Source organism: Colossoma macropomum, unplaced genomic scaffold (assembly GCF_904425465.1).
Source record: "Colossoma macropomum unplaced genomic scaffold, Colossoma_macropomum, whole genome shotgun sequence".
NCBI classification, from domain to species: Eukaryota; Metazoa; Chordata; class Actinopteri; order Characiformes; family Serrasalmidae; genus Colossoma; species Colossoma macropomum.
The window spans coordinates 10,679,172-10,695,555 of NW_023494803.1; the positions used below are offsets into that span (position 1 = coordinate 10,679,172).

The following is a 16,384-nucleotide window of genomic DNA, read 5'->3' on the forward strand; positions in this document are numbered from 1 at the left end:
GGAACTGTATGAACATTCAACACCGAACCACCCAACTCTCAGCTCTAATGCGCGAAGAACAGGATACGGCAGTGTGTTGTTTCATGTCAGGAAGCGCAGTGGTTGCAGCTAACCTGCAGCAGCTCTGCACGAGCTCTTCTGGTGAAAGCAATCAGTGTTTGGCAAGGAGCAACCGTACACACGCACACATTACCTCCGAGCGAGCAAGTCATGTCAGTTTGCGCTGGAGGAGGAGGAGGAGGTGGAGGAGGGGTCGCCCCCCCGCCTTTGCGCATTCCGCGCTTTGAATAGCGAATTATTGGAGCGCGTTCACGCACAAAGCGCGCACACCTGTCGCGGTCGGGAGGGCGGTCAATGAGAAAATGGTCCGAGACTCTGTTTATAAGCGCTTCTGAAGGAGTCCACGGTCAGGACACGTGCTGCCCGCTGCTCCCCGCTGATAGGATGGGAGGACGCAGCAGCTACGTTTGAAGCGCACGCGTTGTTGTGTATTTTTGTGCCTGTGTGCGCGTTCCGGACTATCCAAGGCGATGCGCGCGGAGCAGAAGCGGCGGGGTCCCGCGTGCGCGGTGGCGCTGCTGCCCCACGCCATCCTCATCCTCTCCCTGGTCTGCTACGCGCTGCTGGGCGCCGCGGTCTTCCACGCCATCGAGGGAAGAAGCAATGGAAACGGGACGCGCGAGGGATACCGGGAGTTCGTGAGAGCGGTGGTGGAGACGGTGCGCAACAACTCCGGTAATGAACCCGCATCACACGCTTCAAAATGAGGGCTCTCCAGGGGTTCTTTAGTAAAGGCAACGGTTCTTTTTTGAACCATGAGTTCTGTTTAGAACCATTTGCATGCTTCAATGGTTCTTTGCACAAAAAATGGTTCTTTAGATTGATTGAGAATGTATTGGTTTTACTTTATTACTGGTTCTATATATGCATCTATTTCTATCAAGGTTGTGACAGTGGAAGAACCCTTTTTGGTGCTACATAGAACCACAAAACATTCTCCATCAATCTGAAAAAAACATTTCACCATGCACAGAACCATTTATGCATGAAATAGAACTCATGGTTCTAAACAGAACCATTACCTTTTCTGAAGAACCCTTGATGAACCATCTGTTCTAAGTGTGTAGGTTCTTAATGAGCTGATGAGTTTAATTCAGTGGGTATCAATTTGTCCCCAAATAACATTTTTGGTAATGCTTTCTTTTACAGTCCCAGTTCCGAGACAATTTAAAAGGGAATTTTCAAAAATGATCTACATAATTAAGAGTCATTCAGAGTGGTTTGGTGTGAAATGCTCTGTTCTAGAGAAACTTACAGAGTCAGAATTGTTCAAAGTGGTGGTGATAGGAACCAGACGTCCACCCCTAAAAGCTCCCTCACAGAATGTTATTACATGAAATGGTTATGAATTCACTGCCTGATATCTGAGACATTGTTTTATGACAATTTCGAGAAGATTTTTACCATAAAATCCATTCATGGCGGAGGGATACATGCAGGGTGTGGTGAGGCAAAATAGTCCCTAAAGAAAACTTATTACTTCAGATTTTCCACTATTTTTCATCATCAACAGTCCATATAAAATTCAGAAGACAGTGTTGGTTCACTGGTGGTTTTGGATAGTAAATAAAATGTCTATATTTGTGTTGTAGTCATGGCGTCCCCTGGTTTCTATCACTACCACTGAGTTTCTCTAGATCGGAGCATTTCACACCAAACCACTCTGAATGGCTTTGTTTACATCTCAAACACTGAATTATGCAGAAATTTTGAAAAGCTGATGGAGTTCCCCTGTAAGTAAATAACACTGAAATGCCAAACATGTTCTAGATTATAACTGAGCTAAGTGTAATTATATTAGGTAAAAAGGAGATAAGTAACCAGACAGTCTAACTAAATGACCCTGAAATGAACAGGCTCTATGTTAAGTTAATAAGTATTATTATTATAATATTTAACTAGATAGCTTGAAGCAACATGGTGAGTACAAATTTCGCACGATTAAGCAGGAAAGTAGATCTGAAAAAAATAGCAGGCAGTTATATTGGATAAACATACAGTATGTATTTGTCTATTACCTAGAACTGAAACTGAATCTGGGCTGTGAAAAAGCAGTGGTTTTCACGGTCGTTGTACTGCTTACTCTCCTGCTTACACATGTGACATATAGTGAAATTTTACTCCAAGTAATTATTAAATTCTGCAATATTTTACTAGATACTTTATCAATATCTAGAACCTGTAGGGTGTTTCTGTTTATTTTACACAGTCAGATTACTCACCCCGTTTTACAGAACATCCTGTCGGCTGCTTCAGTGTAATTTAGTTAAAATGTATTGGAACTTACCATTATGTTAGCCAAAATAATTACCTAGCACTTACCTTCTTAATAGCTAGAACCTAAAACTAGAGTGTAGAAGAAAATGTTACCACTTTTGAATGGATTTTTACTCTCCTGAGTAATTCGTATTTGTACTTTTACATCTACTCAGCCCACTGGAGTTGTGCACCCCTGATCTACAGAGAACATATGTTCTATGTATATGACATATTTCTGCGACTGATCTCATGTCATGATCTCATGTCATGATGTCATGTCATGATCTCAAATGTTAAGAAGAGCCATTTTGTTTTTTTAACAAAAATTAAACCACCTTGGGAGCCACAACATTTTATGTCCATTTTACCATCTTGGCTGTAAAATGTAGCTGAGCTTTAGCCACTTTTCTCACATCTCCAGCAGGAAACTTTGCCTCAAAAGTGGAATAGTTTCTCTAAAATTTCTCTCAACGTTCGATTTTTTACAAGGCTGAAGTCACTTCTCGTTCCCCAGCTTCTTGTTCTGAATTTCCCGTTCTACCTTAAATGGTGCCTGAGGCGCCAGAATGTAACTGCTGCGCCATTTAAGGTGGAACGGGAAAATTCGAACAAGAAGCTGGTGACTAAGCGACTTAGGATTATTTTATTTTTACTTACAAATCTAATTCTGCTGTGGAGCCACAACAGGGCATAAAAGAGCCTCCTTGCTGACCCCTGCCCTGATCCATTCACTGCATTTGGAATTGTGTTGTGTGAGCACAATCAAATCTCAGATGTGTAGAATGAGTGTTTCTGATCCAGTCACATGAATGTGATTCAATAAACATAAAACAATTTGGTGATAATTTTGCAAGGGCAGATATTTAATCAAGCCACATCAATGGTTCCTTAATGTGTTTCCAATATATTGCAGCAGTGCAATCACAATATGATACTTTATAAGAAATATGAGGAAAACGTCTTCTAGGAGCTGCACACTGCATCGCTTGTGAAGCGTCATCACGATATTTATACTTCACAATCACAATAGTTCGAATCATAATCTATAAATTGGCCAAATCTGAAATGTTGCACAGCAGATTTGGGCCCAATCCCATTTCACCTCTCGCCTCTACCACTTAGCCCTCTGCTTTGCACATTCATGTCTAGGAGTAGGGTGTCCTGATTCTTGTTGAGATAGAGGGGTAGGGTGAAGTGTTAGGGCTACATGCCTCTCCAAATGGAGGTTTTTCAGAAACACTGCAAACAGAGTGTTACGAGAAACAAAGAAAAACCGGCAAGATGGCTGCACAAGTGACCAAAGAAACCCACAAATGTATTTTCTCCATTAAGAATTACGATAATCATTGTATTATCTTTAATATTTAATGTTGTTTTAGTGTATTTTGGTCCTTTTCTTCATAACAAGCTTACAAAATTGCTAATAGTATGCTGATGTCTTGGTGGCTAGCTAGCTAAAATTCTAATTCCACCTTAAACAGTACAGCAGTAGAGTGTAACTACTTCACCATTTAAGGTGGAACGGAAGAATTGGAACAAGAAGCTGGCGAATATCTGACTTCGGCTTCATATCACTGAAGAATTAGGGGTGGGTAATAATGAATAATTGCCCCTCTTTGAAGGCATATGATGTCCTAAATGTAACTAAAGCCCAGCAGTGAGGCTGCTGAACTTTGCCATCCTCTGCTATCACTGCAGACTGGCAGGGTCGCCTACAGAGCAGCACTAGTAGCCTGTTAATGAAGTAATGCTCTTTTTATTTAAGGGTCCCATTTCGTATGGAAGATTTCAACCACTACAACTTGTAACTCAGTTCCAAGGGGCAAGGGGACACTCCAAAACAAGAAACAAGGGGTAGGGATAAAAATAAGAACTGGGACTGGACCTTGGTGTTAGGAAGAAGTGAGAACGAGGCAAGAAGAACCACACAACCCACAATACAACGTAGGCTGCTCTTTAAATGTCACATCAAGGGTTCACCGATGTGTTTATGGCAAATTGCAAGGCAAATCACAATTGCGTAATTATAATTATGATATTGTGATATGTCAGCGAACCCTGCAGGTTCAGAGAAAGTTCTTTTATTTAAAAGAACTGTGGATCACTTTCTTACTCTGAGCTTCTTCTCCACCAGCTAAGCCTGAAGACGCTCTGCTGAACGACGTGGGCCAAGATCTTGAGAGGATCTTGAATAGCTACAAGGCCGCATGGTCTCAGAGGCCTGAAAGGTGGCACTTCTACGGCTCGCTCTTCTTCTGCTGCACGGTCTTCACCACTGTGGGTGAGGTTCCACTTTCTGTTTGTCTCTCTCTTTATCCTCTTTCACCTTCGCTCGTTCTTTGAAGAAACAAATGAGTTCTGAACAGGAAACAGTTTCTGCCAAGTAGCATAACAGATATAACACTGAGGCATAAGTGTAGGTTCCACTGGAGGTGGGGGACTTTTTTTGTCCCTCTTTTAGATGAATCTAGAGGTTGTGGGGGGAAGTGTCAATAGAGCAGGTCTACTCTTACTGCCCAGCTATCATTATCCAAATAATTAGATAATACAGTTATAATATGGGCTGACTGATGAAAATCCATCTGAAGTACATCTAGACCACGGATAAATGGACCAGTGGGCTACACCCATTTCTGTGACTATGCAACACCGAGTTGCATGGTTATGCTAGTCCCATTTCGGTGGATACGCTAAACCCATTTCCATTATTACCCTATGGCCATTTCCGTGCATACACTGTACCCATTGCCACTGATACATTTCAGTTAATTCCATTGTTACCCTATACCCATTTCCATGAATTACCCACAACCATTTCCTAAGATACGCAATACCGATTTCCATTGTTACATTATTCCCATTTTTTCCGTATACCCATATACCCATTTCCATCATTACACTATACCTATTTTTATGGATATACTACACAGATCTCCATGGTTATGCTATACTAATTTTTATTAGTACACTATGCCCATTTCCATGGTCACACTACACCCAAGTCTTTATAAGAAAGTCACTCAGCAGCCATCTTGGCAATGTCGCATACATGACCGGGTTCCAACTTTTCAAATGGAGAGAGACATAAAAGCTTAAAACTGAAGGTTAAATATCGTTTCAAAAACATGTTTGAAATCTATGGTAAAATCTACTAAATATTACGTAAATAGTTTGCAGCGTTTGGCTCAAGTAATGTACAAAAAAAACATTTTTTCGGTTGTTCTGACTGCTGAGCATGCGTAAATCTCCACAACTGAGAGAACCTTTTCTCGCTTACGGCTTTACCAACAGTATTTCTATGGTTACGCTGTACCCATTTCCATTGTTACACTACAACCTCTTCAATGGTAACGCTATACCCATTTCCATAAATACACTGTACTAATTTCTACGGTTAGGCTATACCCATATCCATGGTTACGCTACGCTTATTTCTATTGTTATGGCATACTCCCTTCCATGGTTACACTATGCCCACTTCCATGGTTACATTATGCCAGTTTCCGTGGATACACCACACCTATTTCCTTGGATACACTATAACTATTTCCATAGATACACTACACCCTTTTCTACAGTTACACAACACTTATTTGTGTTGTTACTGTTATTATGTCTTACATCCATTTCCTTGGATACAGTACACCTGTTTTCATGGTTACACTAATGTTACCTGTTGCCATACGGTATTTGATTTTGTTGCAAGCTAAATATCATGTTCTGTAGTGTTAGTGAGTGTGTGTGTGTATGTGTGTGTGTGTGTGTGTGTGTGTGTGTGTGCTTCCCCCACTTCACTCATCCGAAACCCAAAACAACGCCCCTGCTCTCAGTTCTCTAAACAGAAATGACTGGACCCTCACGCAAAGAGTTTAAGTTGTACTCAATTCAAACAGTACCTCCTAACAGGACCTCCTCCTCCTCTCTCTCTCTCTCTGTCCCTCTCTCTCTCTAAGTGTGATGGTGTGTTGACATTATTTGCATGACACACTGACACATTGTGTACTTTGGCTATAATGGCCTGTCATGTACATACAGAATAAACGCAGGGCCACCTACTGTAACCAAGCCAACCGCAGATGGACAGGAGAGAGTCATACATGCATATCTCCCGAGAGAGATTAGGCAGGACAACAGAAAAGGATGCTCTGTTTTAGGGATATTTTTATGATCAAATGTGGGAGACACTTGTCTGCCTCCGGGAGCTACAGCAGAGCTCATTTGAATGTCAGCATCTATGACATGTACTTTTAGCTTTGAGGATCTTTGTCAAAAGAAAGAAATGAAAGTGTCATACCAGTCAGTAACCGACCGCCCAGGTGGATAATCTGTCTGTAGACAGAAGTTGTACATGAACCCAGGCTTGAACTTCTACAGAAAGAGAGAAGCTCTTCAATCTCTGGGTGTGGTTCAGTAACTGTTCACATGTAAAACACTAGCATGATGGCAGCAATTTAGCAAAATGCAAGATGCTGAACCTGTAACTGTATTTTCTCTAGTATACGACACTGCCTTCTTCCAAAAGCACAGAGAAGAGAAAAGCAGACAGCAAATCCCATCACTTTCTTTCATTTCAGAAAAATGCTAATGCTAATGCTAATAAAGAACTTTTGCTAGCTAACAGCTAACTTAGCAGAGAAAGGCTAGTTAGCTTGTGCATTTAAATTAAGTAAATGAACAGAATTTTTCCTTTTTTTCTTTTTCTTCATGTTCTTCAGTTGCATGGAGCCTTCCATACCTAATACTTTTAGAACAGTTAAATGCTAATATTAGACAAGTTATTTGAGAAGCTGCAATCAGGTTTTCGTTGTAACCATAGTACTGAGACAGCATTGGTTCATGACCAAGGCCCAGCCTTGATGCTTCTATTTTTCCTTCTATTTTGGTCTTATTGGATCAGCTTTTGATACCAGTGATCACAAGATTCTAATCCACTATCTTGAATTCTGCGTAGGCCTCTCAGGCATTAAAATGGTTCAAATCATATTTAACAAATACACAGTTCTTAGTTTCATTGGGAAATCATTAATTCAAAAAATATTAACATTTCTTGTGGAGTGCCACAAGGTTCAGTTTTAGGGCTTTTGTTTTTGTCTTTGTATGTTACCTCTAGGTGATGTCATTAAAACTTAGCAAACTAAAAATAAATGCCAGTTTGAACTGAATTTAGAAGATAATGGAAACCAAACCAACAGAGCTGAACAAAGTTTACAGAAAAGGCAGCAAATGATAGTGAACATACGAAGCAGAAGTTGACTTTTATGTGCCAGCAGCTTGTTATTCATATTTTCTGTTCTACCTTAAATGGTGCAGCAGTTACGTTCCGGCATCTGACTGCTGCACCATTTAAGGTGGAACGCCAAATTCGAATATGAAGCTGGCGAATAAAAAGTCAATTTCAGCTTTGTGGTGAATGCTGCGCTTGTTTTAAATGCAGAGCTGTTAAATTTGATCAAATAGAGAGCTGTTTCTTGAGGAAAATGTTCCGTTTGCTTAGAAAGTTTCACCAGTAAGAGTTTAAGAGCTGAATGAGGGCGCATTGATGCTGTTCATGCTTCCCTTGTTTCCAGCTTATGGATCGAACTTGAACTCTAACACTTCTCTTATCTGCTGAAATGAAATAAGCCGAGCATAAGCACAGTAACAGACATCTGAAGACGTTGCTATTTATCAAATTTATAGCAGGAAATAAATTCATTCACATGAAAAGTACCCAGCAGTGTAGAGTCCCGTCCGCAGTCAGACTCTCCACGTTTCTTCCACGTTGGGTTTCAAATCTTTCCGAGTCATGAGGCTTAAGTCTGAGTCAAAGTCTGAGTCATTGGTGTTCCAGTCAAAATCGAGTCGTAAGTCTTTTTTGATTATATTGAGTCGAGTCTCAAATTCGTGACTTGAGTCCAAGCCAAATGACTCAAGTCCACACCTTTGACCCACTTGAGAGGAACAGTAATTTACAGTTTGTGTTTTTATGTGCATAGGTTTATATAGCCTACGGTAACTGGCCCAAAATGTGTCCAGTCTCATATAACCCACTCCAGCACTGCATACAGAAGTACAGTAGAAAGACAAAGTGCCACTTGATTAAAGCTGGATATACAAATAGATGTCAGATGTCACTAATAGATATCATCTCGTGACTTCCTAAACCTGCTAGAATAAAACAGATAGACCAACATGGCAGGTCACAAGCAAAACCAGCATATGTTGTGTTTTGGATGCTGATATGCTGGAATGGTATGGAATTCACGCTGGTCTAAGCTGTTTTTTCAGTGGAGAAACTTGAAGGAAATTGCTGTACTATCTACTGTCCCACTTCATATTAATAAATTAACTGTGAAAGATGCAGACTGTGCTAAAGAAACCATGAAGCTGTAATTGCCTTCTTCATGTTATTGTTCTTAATGTAATAAGGAAAAGCTGTGATTTGGCTTGTTATCAGGTAAACAAGTTCTTAATAGCTGGAGCTCTAAAGCCATGAGCAACTGTCTTTAACAACAAAGAAGTAAATGCTCTCCAGTAAATGATGCAAACATGATGCAAGTATCCCAGTGGTTTCCACCGTTGGGTATGTAATGCCTCTGGGGAAGGAGCCAGCACACTTTCGCATCCTTTTCTGTAGTAACCCTGCAGGCTAATGGCCTATGAGGTCAACCAGAAAGCGTGGTTGTTTAGTGACCTCAAAATGACATCCGTCTGTTTGTATATGTGACTCATTAGCGGGTTTGCTAAGGCAGCCCACAAGCAAAATGTGTTAATCAATAATGGCTTTTCTTTGTCTCAGGAGAATCTCTTAATATTCCTCACTATTAGGGGAATAGAGGAGCTTGACATGAGCGTTTAAATGTAAGAAGTTCAGAAGAAAGTAAAGAAGAAGTAAGCAGATAGCACAGTAATGTTTCACTCCCACCATAGAGGGTAATGCTAATGCTAATTTATGTTTGTAATACTGTGTGACATACTAGCCAGCTAGCTAGTTTGAAGCTCTCCCAATAATACAGTTAAACCTCTGTTTGGCTAAAACTTACCAAAACACAAGTACAAGTAAAAGGTTTTTTTTTTTTCATATTTCTGGGAAGCAGAGACGGTAGCCAAACTTTCGTTGCTAACTTCTGGAGAAGTTTCTAATATTGACACCACTCTGCACTCAATTTAGCCCAAATGTTTTGTAGCTTTAGCATTCTAATGAGTCATTCAGGGAAAGTTTATATTAAAAATATCCTGCTAAGTCATTTAGCCAGCTATGCAGAGCTGGGTCTATTCTTGTAGTATCAAAGGACCATTTTCATATTTGCATGCTAAGCTCTTTAGCCCACCCAGCTGCGTTATCTAAGATAGTCTCAGTTCAGGGCTCAGTAGAAAGACAGAGCTGCTGGCGTGCTGAGGAATTCACTAAACCAGCCTTCTTCAGTTCACTTTACAAAGCTTTGAAATAGTCTAGCTTAGCAACCTTGACCCTGTAGCACATAGCTTGCTAACATACTAAAAATAAACTGAGCCCATTTGAGAAAGAGGATGGATAAAGATGGTTGCTGGTTTGAAACCTTGAGCCAGCTATTAGGAAGCCAGCTATTAGGAAGTAGGCCCAGAAAACATGCTTACCAGAGGTAGGCATAACTGTGAACCGTCTTGACCACTTCATAATGGATATAAATGATTTAAAAGGTTAGTTATTTGAGGTCATGTGTGTATAAAAGGATACCAAAAGTGATAAAACAAAATGGATTTTTGGAACATTATCCCCCACGGTTTGTTTACAGACCTGCAATTAAGCCATTTGCATTGTATATTTCTCTCAGTTGTGCATCTAGAAGAGGCTGAGAAAGCTAAACAGAGACAGCATAGAATAGTTTGTCTCTAACATAATCACTGAAAATGAGTTTTGAGAGCTTTCCAAACAGCTGATGGGTAGAGAGAGAAAGAAAGAGCGAGAGTCAGACCGAAAGCACACCTGTTGATGCCCGCTTGCCAGTCTGTAGGGGGGTTCTCTGTTTGGGGGCTCTTCTAAATGACTGTATAATCTGAGCCAGTAACCGTCTTCCTCTCAAATGATGATGTCACCATCACATAAACCATTAAAATGGGTTTCTGCACTGCACAGTTAACAGGCTAGAACATATTAAGCCATTTTCTTAGAAAATTATACAGCTGGTTTCCATTAGTAAATCATAAGGTCTACCGGAGTCCTTAGAGAATTGTGGGCAGCACTTTTTGTGTTGTCCGTATCACTGCTCTCACTGAACCCTTTTGAACTTGTGTCGTTTGTATAGCTTTGAAATAATTCACGTTGTTCACATTCTTAAACCTTATATGAACTTGTTGTAGTGTAACTGCCAGCATTACCGCTCATCCAGTAGATAAAATGTTGTAGATCTATGTAGGGCTGTAGCCCAAGAATATTACTGTTGAGATTGAGTCTAAAAGGAGGCGACACCAAGTCAAGAGCAAGGCAGAGACCAGATCTTGTCTCCACGGGGGGCAAGCAATCATTTCACCCATTACTTTTTTAAAGTACTGGGTTGATGACCCACCATTTACTATTTGAGTTCAGGACACATACATCATAAAGAAATTAAAATACACCTTTGCACTGACCATACAAACAGAGAAAAGATCAAACACATTGGCAGAGCCAATCAAAATCGCCATTTTAGCTTTGGGGTGAATTTTTTCTCTTTAGTTCATTCTGTTTTTTAAGTGAACACTCCATCCATATTCAGGTCCACACCAAAGAACTGGACTATGAACTACAGACCTCTGCTTGAGTTCACTGCTGGTGGGAACACATTTTTACGTTGGTCCACACCAAACTAGAGAATTCACCAGCAGAGGCTGCTTTTTTCAGTCCACACAGTCTACAGTTTTTAACAGTTTACCCTTTACAGACTGTGATATAAGTTCTGCAGCACAAGCTGCTCGTAATAACGGGCGATAAAATAATAGCAAATTAGTAAAATGCATTTAATCTTGGCACCTGGATCGCATAACGTGTTTCTCGTCCAAGTATCAGCGAACAGATTGGTTTCATTCAAATTGGTGACACACAAACATTAATTGTCTGTATTTTATATTTTCTTTTTATTAACCAAACCAAATGAAAAAGATAAAATCTCACAAAAACTCATGAATAGGTTTATAGAGACTGTAATTAGCATGACATGAAAGGTAGTTTTAGTTACTTAGTCAGTGGCCTAGTGCAAATTTTCCCCACCACTTTTGGAGGTGTGGCGCCACCACTGCAAAAAAACAAGTTCTCTTTGAAAGCAAGCTTCACTCAGCTTAACTCAGCTCTCTACACTTCCCTGCCTCCCTCTCTCTTTGTGGTCAGCCTCATATTAAAGCTATGTCCCAAGGGCTCCAGCAGAGATCACTCTGCCAAACTCCTGGACAATCTGCTTCCAAACCTACCTAGTCCAGCTCATCACATCATCTCAGTATTAGAGCCAGATGAGCCAAATTAGGAACTAAACTCTGCAGGAGGCTAGAATTGAGCTTAGTATCCAAATCCAGGTGATATCACTGGGATTTTTATACCAAATCACAGCCACAAATACGTTCGAAAAACAAGGCAGGAATTCAAGCGGGATTTATGTTGTTTGCTCTGCGGTTTGAATATATAAATCTAAAGAATCTGGCACACCCCTGAAAGGACAACTTCTTTTTAATCCATTTAATACTCAAGAAGCCTGTCAAGCATGCGTCTTAGCAAATGATAATGCTACTGACTGATGGGGGGCTTGTTTGAGGGACAGACACATTGTGCAACCGTATTGGACTTCGAACCCAGATCTCGGCCCAAAGTTGTGAATCCTGAAAAATGTATCAGCTGATGCTTTGGAAACACGATTTTATTGGCAGCTACTCAGTTCGATACCCTACATATGCTGTAACTCATGGCCTGTGCAACAAGCAGCTGGTATGAAAGATCGCATTTACTGCAGCCAAACTGAGGCCTCGTCCACACGGATCCAGATATTGTTAAAAATATTTTTTATCTCCTTTATTTAAAAAATCCCAGTGGGGTATTATCACCCCTTGCTGGAGTCATAAAATTTTATGTCACGCCCCTCACGAAGAACATTGAGTGCATTTACATGCACACAACAGTCCGATCATAATCAGATTTCTGTAGTTAACTGATTATTCAAATGGTCATGTAAACAGCAAGGTCTTTGAAATCCAATTAAGAAATCCAGTAAAGAGAGCTGTATTTTACGTCAGCAATCAGATTTTTCAGTGCATGTGAACTCTTACTCTGATTTCTTTCAGATTTCTCAGTCTGTTCATGTGCGAAAACAGATGGCGGTGCAGCAAATAAGCAAGCAGCATTGCAGCAAGAAGCCAGCAAGACACTTTTGCAGCGACGCTGAAACAACTACATTCTTGACAAAATGAAGGATTTAAATATTCTTCATCTTGTAGATGATGCAATGTTTAAAAAAGCCACGGCATGAAGTTTGAGTTTTACATTACTTTTATGTCACGTCGTCTTCTGTGAGTTAATTGTCTGGTTGTAAAGCAGGAATCTGATTACTGCCTGACTCATGTAGATCTGGAGTTTCTCCATTATCTGATTACCCAAGTGCATGTAAACGTGCTAAACGGTTTACTTACAAAATCTGATTATCTGCAGTTATCAGATTATTAGGTGCATGTAAACACACTCATTGTGAGAACACCATAAATCTAAAGCAGAGATTTTCTTATGACGTGACAGCGCTATGTTACAAACACTGTAGACCTTGACTCGCAGGGCGTCAGACCTCCGTAATTCGGTATTTCACACAGATTCTGATTTCTGCCAGAAAATAAAAGCTTAAAATTGAAAGAAAACCTATTGTTTGCCGTGGGGTGGTTTACACAACCAGGTCTACGCTAACATCTCTGTAACATCCACACAGTCCTGATCAGGCAGAGAAGATGAGGTTTTTGTTTTAGCTTTTCGTCTTATTTGAATTATGGAGTTATCAACACACAGAAACAACCGCAGAAACACAGAAACAGAGAATTATGACCACACAGAAAACACCATTCATCAGTCATATTTCAGACATATTTCTGCACACCTGAATAAATGAAAACTGCATGAGTTAATGACGTGATATTAGCATTTTCAAAAAGCTGCATTTTTTCCTCATAGCTTTAAAAAATCTCCACCCTGGAGCCAAAAGTACTTCATTAATACATTACAAAGGATTAAAACTTCCAAAATCCAAATGCTTCCAAATGTGTTCTGCTACTCATTTAGCTATGCTAATGTACTTTAGGCCGTGTTTATAGATAACAGTGTGTCATACAGTGTAAGAAACCACATAATCGAGTCTATTAGAGATTATTTAAGGAGGAAATAGGAAGCATGTAGATAGTTTATGATGCTTCCGTGTAACTGGACCAAGAAAAATGTTCAGCACTAAAGATGATAGCTGATTGTCTCTATATGAACAGGCTGTGGTTATGTAGTTCAGCGTCTCTGATGCAGAGACTGCGTCCAGAGGAAGAGTTCTGGTTGATTTGGCTCAGCATCAGGCCGTTATGTCCTCGTCCATTAGCCGCGAGCTGCGGATGTGCATTAGGTCTGAGGGGGCAGGAGCTGTGTAGGTTTCGTCAACAGTATTCTTAACAATCTTAAATTGATTATTGGAAGAGCCGAGGAGGAGGAGGGCCATTAACAGTGCTCTAATACACACTCTTGTCCCTTTTCTTTTCCACTCTTCTGTAGACCTGGCTCTCCGTCTTTTTATCACACCATCTTTCCTCTCAAACTTTGTCTTTCTTGCTGTCTTTCTTTTTCACACATTCTCCAACGTTGCGATTCCAAGTAAGTGAGAAGTGATGCCCTCCTCCAAACAGCTTCACGAGGAGCCACCTGGGATACACATGCGATCACATGGTGCTGTTTCCTAAGACTTCTTATTTGTTTTTCAGTGTCAGAAAAAAAGCAAGAGAATATATATTTAATAGAAAATTTCACAGAAGCCTGAAAAACGAAATATAAAACACACCTCCAAAGCTCAGTCTTAGAAGTTGGTTGATCATTTTCTGAAGTAATCTAACAATCTGTTGAGGTCTGGACTCTGGGGTGGTCAGTCCATTGTTCAGCTTCTTTATTTGAGGTGCCTGTCTCCTTTTCTTAGTGAGGCTTCTCGACAGCTACACATCCTTAGCTACACAAGCTTAGCTTTGAGTTAACACCTGTATGAAGGATGGTCTCTGACTTTTGCACAGTATTTTAACGTATTTTTTCACATTTAAAATGTTTGATTGGGAAATAAATTATAAAAGACAACTTCATTATGTAGTTTTGTCTTAGAAACAAAATTCAAGCATTTCACTAGGAGTTTTTGTCCAAAATGGCTTTAAAATAATCAAAAATGTTCATTAAATTAGGTTGGACCAACATTTTGATCAGTACTTAATGTGAAGTGATTTTTTACTATAGAAATAAAGTAAATAAATCACCAAAAACATTTAGTTTAGATTTTGTATTTCAAGTCACACATGGCATTTGCCAGTGAATTTTCACTAATTATGTTACTTTTTCTATTATTATCTTAACTTTGGTGGGTTTTTTGAAGAGTTAGCCAGCTTGCTAACTGCAACGTTAGCTTTTTGCCTAACTGCAGCTGCACACAAGTCACCTCACTGCCGCCAATCACGCCAATAATTTATTTTTTTTTATATAGATCAGTGTGCAGCGCTGTGCTTTGGCAAGTATAACCTGCTGGAAAACCCAGCAAAACCAGCATACGGTGCCTCGCCATGTCAAATTTGCTGCTGAATCTCCTCACACCGGCCCTGTTGTCTGGCCTTCCCGTGCTTGCTCTGACCTCCAGTCTTGCCGCACCGTGGAGCCTCGCAGTGTCGTCCCCGTCATCACAGTCTTTTGCCCATGGCGGTGCTTTTCTCACCATCTGCCTTCGAGTCCTCTAGGCCACTGGGGGGCCCAATCCCACTTCTGACACCAGTGTGTCATTGGCAGAGGAAGAAAACAGGGGTAGCCATGCTCTGCTGCAAAAAGTGCTCTTTATTGAACATACCTGCAGAAAGGGGCACATACAGAGCCCCAAACTCGCAGGGAAGGTCACCTCTACCCAGACACTTCATCCAGATGACAACCAACCCATGCAAAAAACACAAGACCCCAACTAAATAACACAAATAACATGTATACACAACTTAAACTAACAGACAATATCATAAACAACATAAATAGTCACTTTTTGGAAAGGCATGCGCATACTATGAGCCTTTACGTGTGGTCATTGCAATAGCCATGCCTCCAAAGTCTCAGGCTCCAATGCCAGCCAGTAGCAGTGCGCTTGTTGTGTTTTGGTTGCTGGTACGCTGAACATGCTGGGTGACCTGCTAAACCAGCACCAAACCAGCACTATACCAGCATAAACCACTATAGACCAGCATGAAATTCATATTGGACTGTGCTGCTTTTTCAGCAGGGTGCAATTTTCTAACATAATTTTGTTCACTTTGTGTTTTTACTTTTTATGGTGATGAGTTAGCCAGCTTGCTAACTGCTACATCAGCTATTTGGTGAACATAAACCTCTCAAGACAGTGCTGAGCTTCAGAGGACAAATGAATGTGGCTTCGTAATCAGTACTTGAAAAAGCTTATTGTTGAAATCTGTGCACATAAAATCCAACTAGGTGAAGAACTGCCAGCTGAACATCACACATTTGTCGCCAACAGATTCTTTTTACCTGGTTTAACTGGATATGTTCCGTGCTCAATTAGTGTGGTCTGAGCAAGTTAGCAGAGAGCTAACCAGCTAACATGCTAACGTTCCAATAATACAAGACAAACTAACCCTGGTAGCATGGCGCTAACATACCATAAGAGGAGCAGTATGTTAGCACTGGTTTAAAAGAAAAAGAGAAATAAAAAGAAAAGGAAAATTTGCTGCCAAGATTTTTACCTGGTTTACACTTTATATTCTCTTTAACTGGATATATTCTGTCCTCATTAGTGTGGTCTGAGCAAGTTAGCAGAGAGCTAACCGGCTAACATGCTAGCATTCCAATAATCCAAGACAAACAAGCTAACCCTGGTAGCTT

The 16,384-nt window shown here is 40.4% G+C and overlaps 1 protein-coding gene across 1 annotated transcript in view; it reads left to right on the forward strand.

The window, feature by feature from the left end:
* The first annotated feature begins 530 nt into the window (after positions 1 to 530).
* The window catches only part of kcnk18 (potassium channel, subfamily K, member 18), a 31,070-nt gene continuing 15,216 nt past the window's right edge, over positions 531 to 16,384 (forward strand). Inside the window, 2 exon segments of the mRNA XM_036593695.1 lie at positions 531 to 735; positions 4,454 to 4,600. Coding sequence (XP_036449588.1) covers positions 531 to 735; positions 4,454 to 4,600 — 352 coding nt within the window.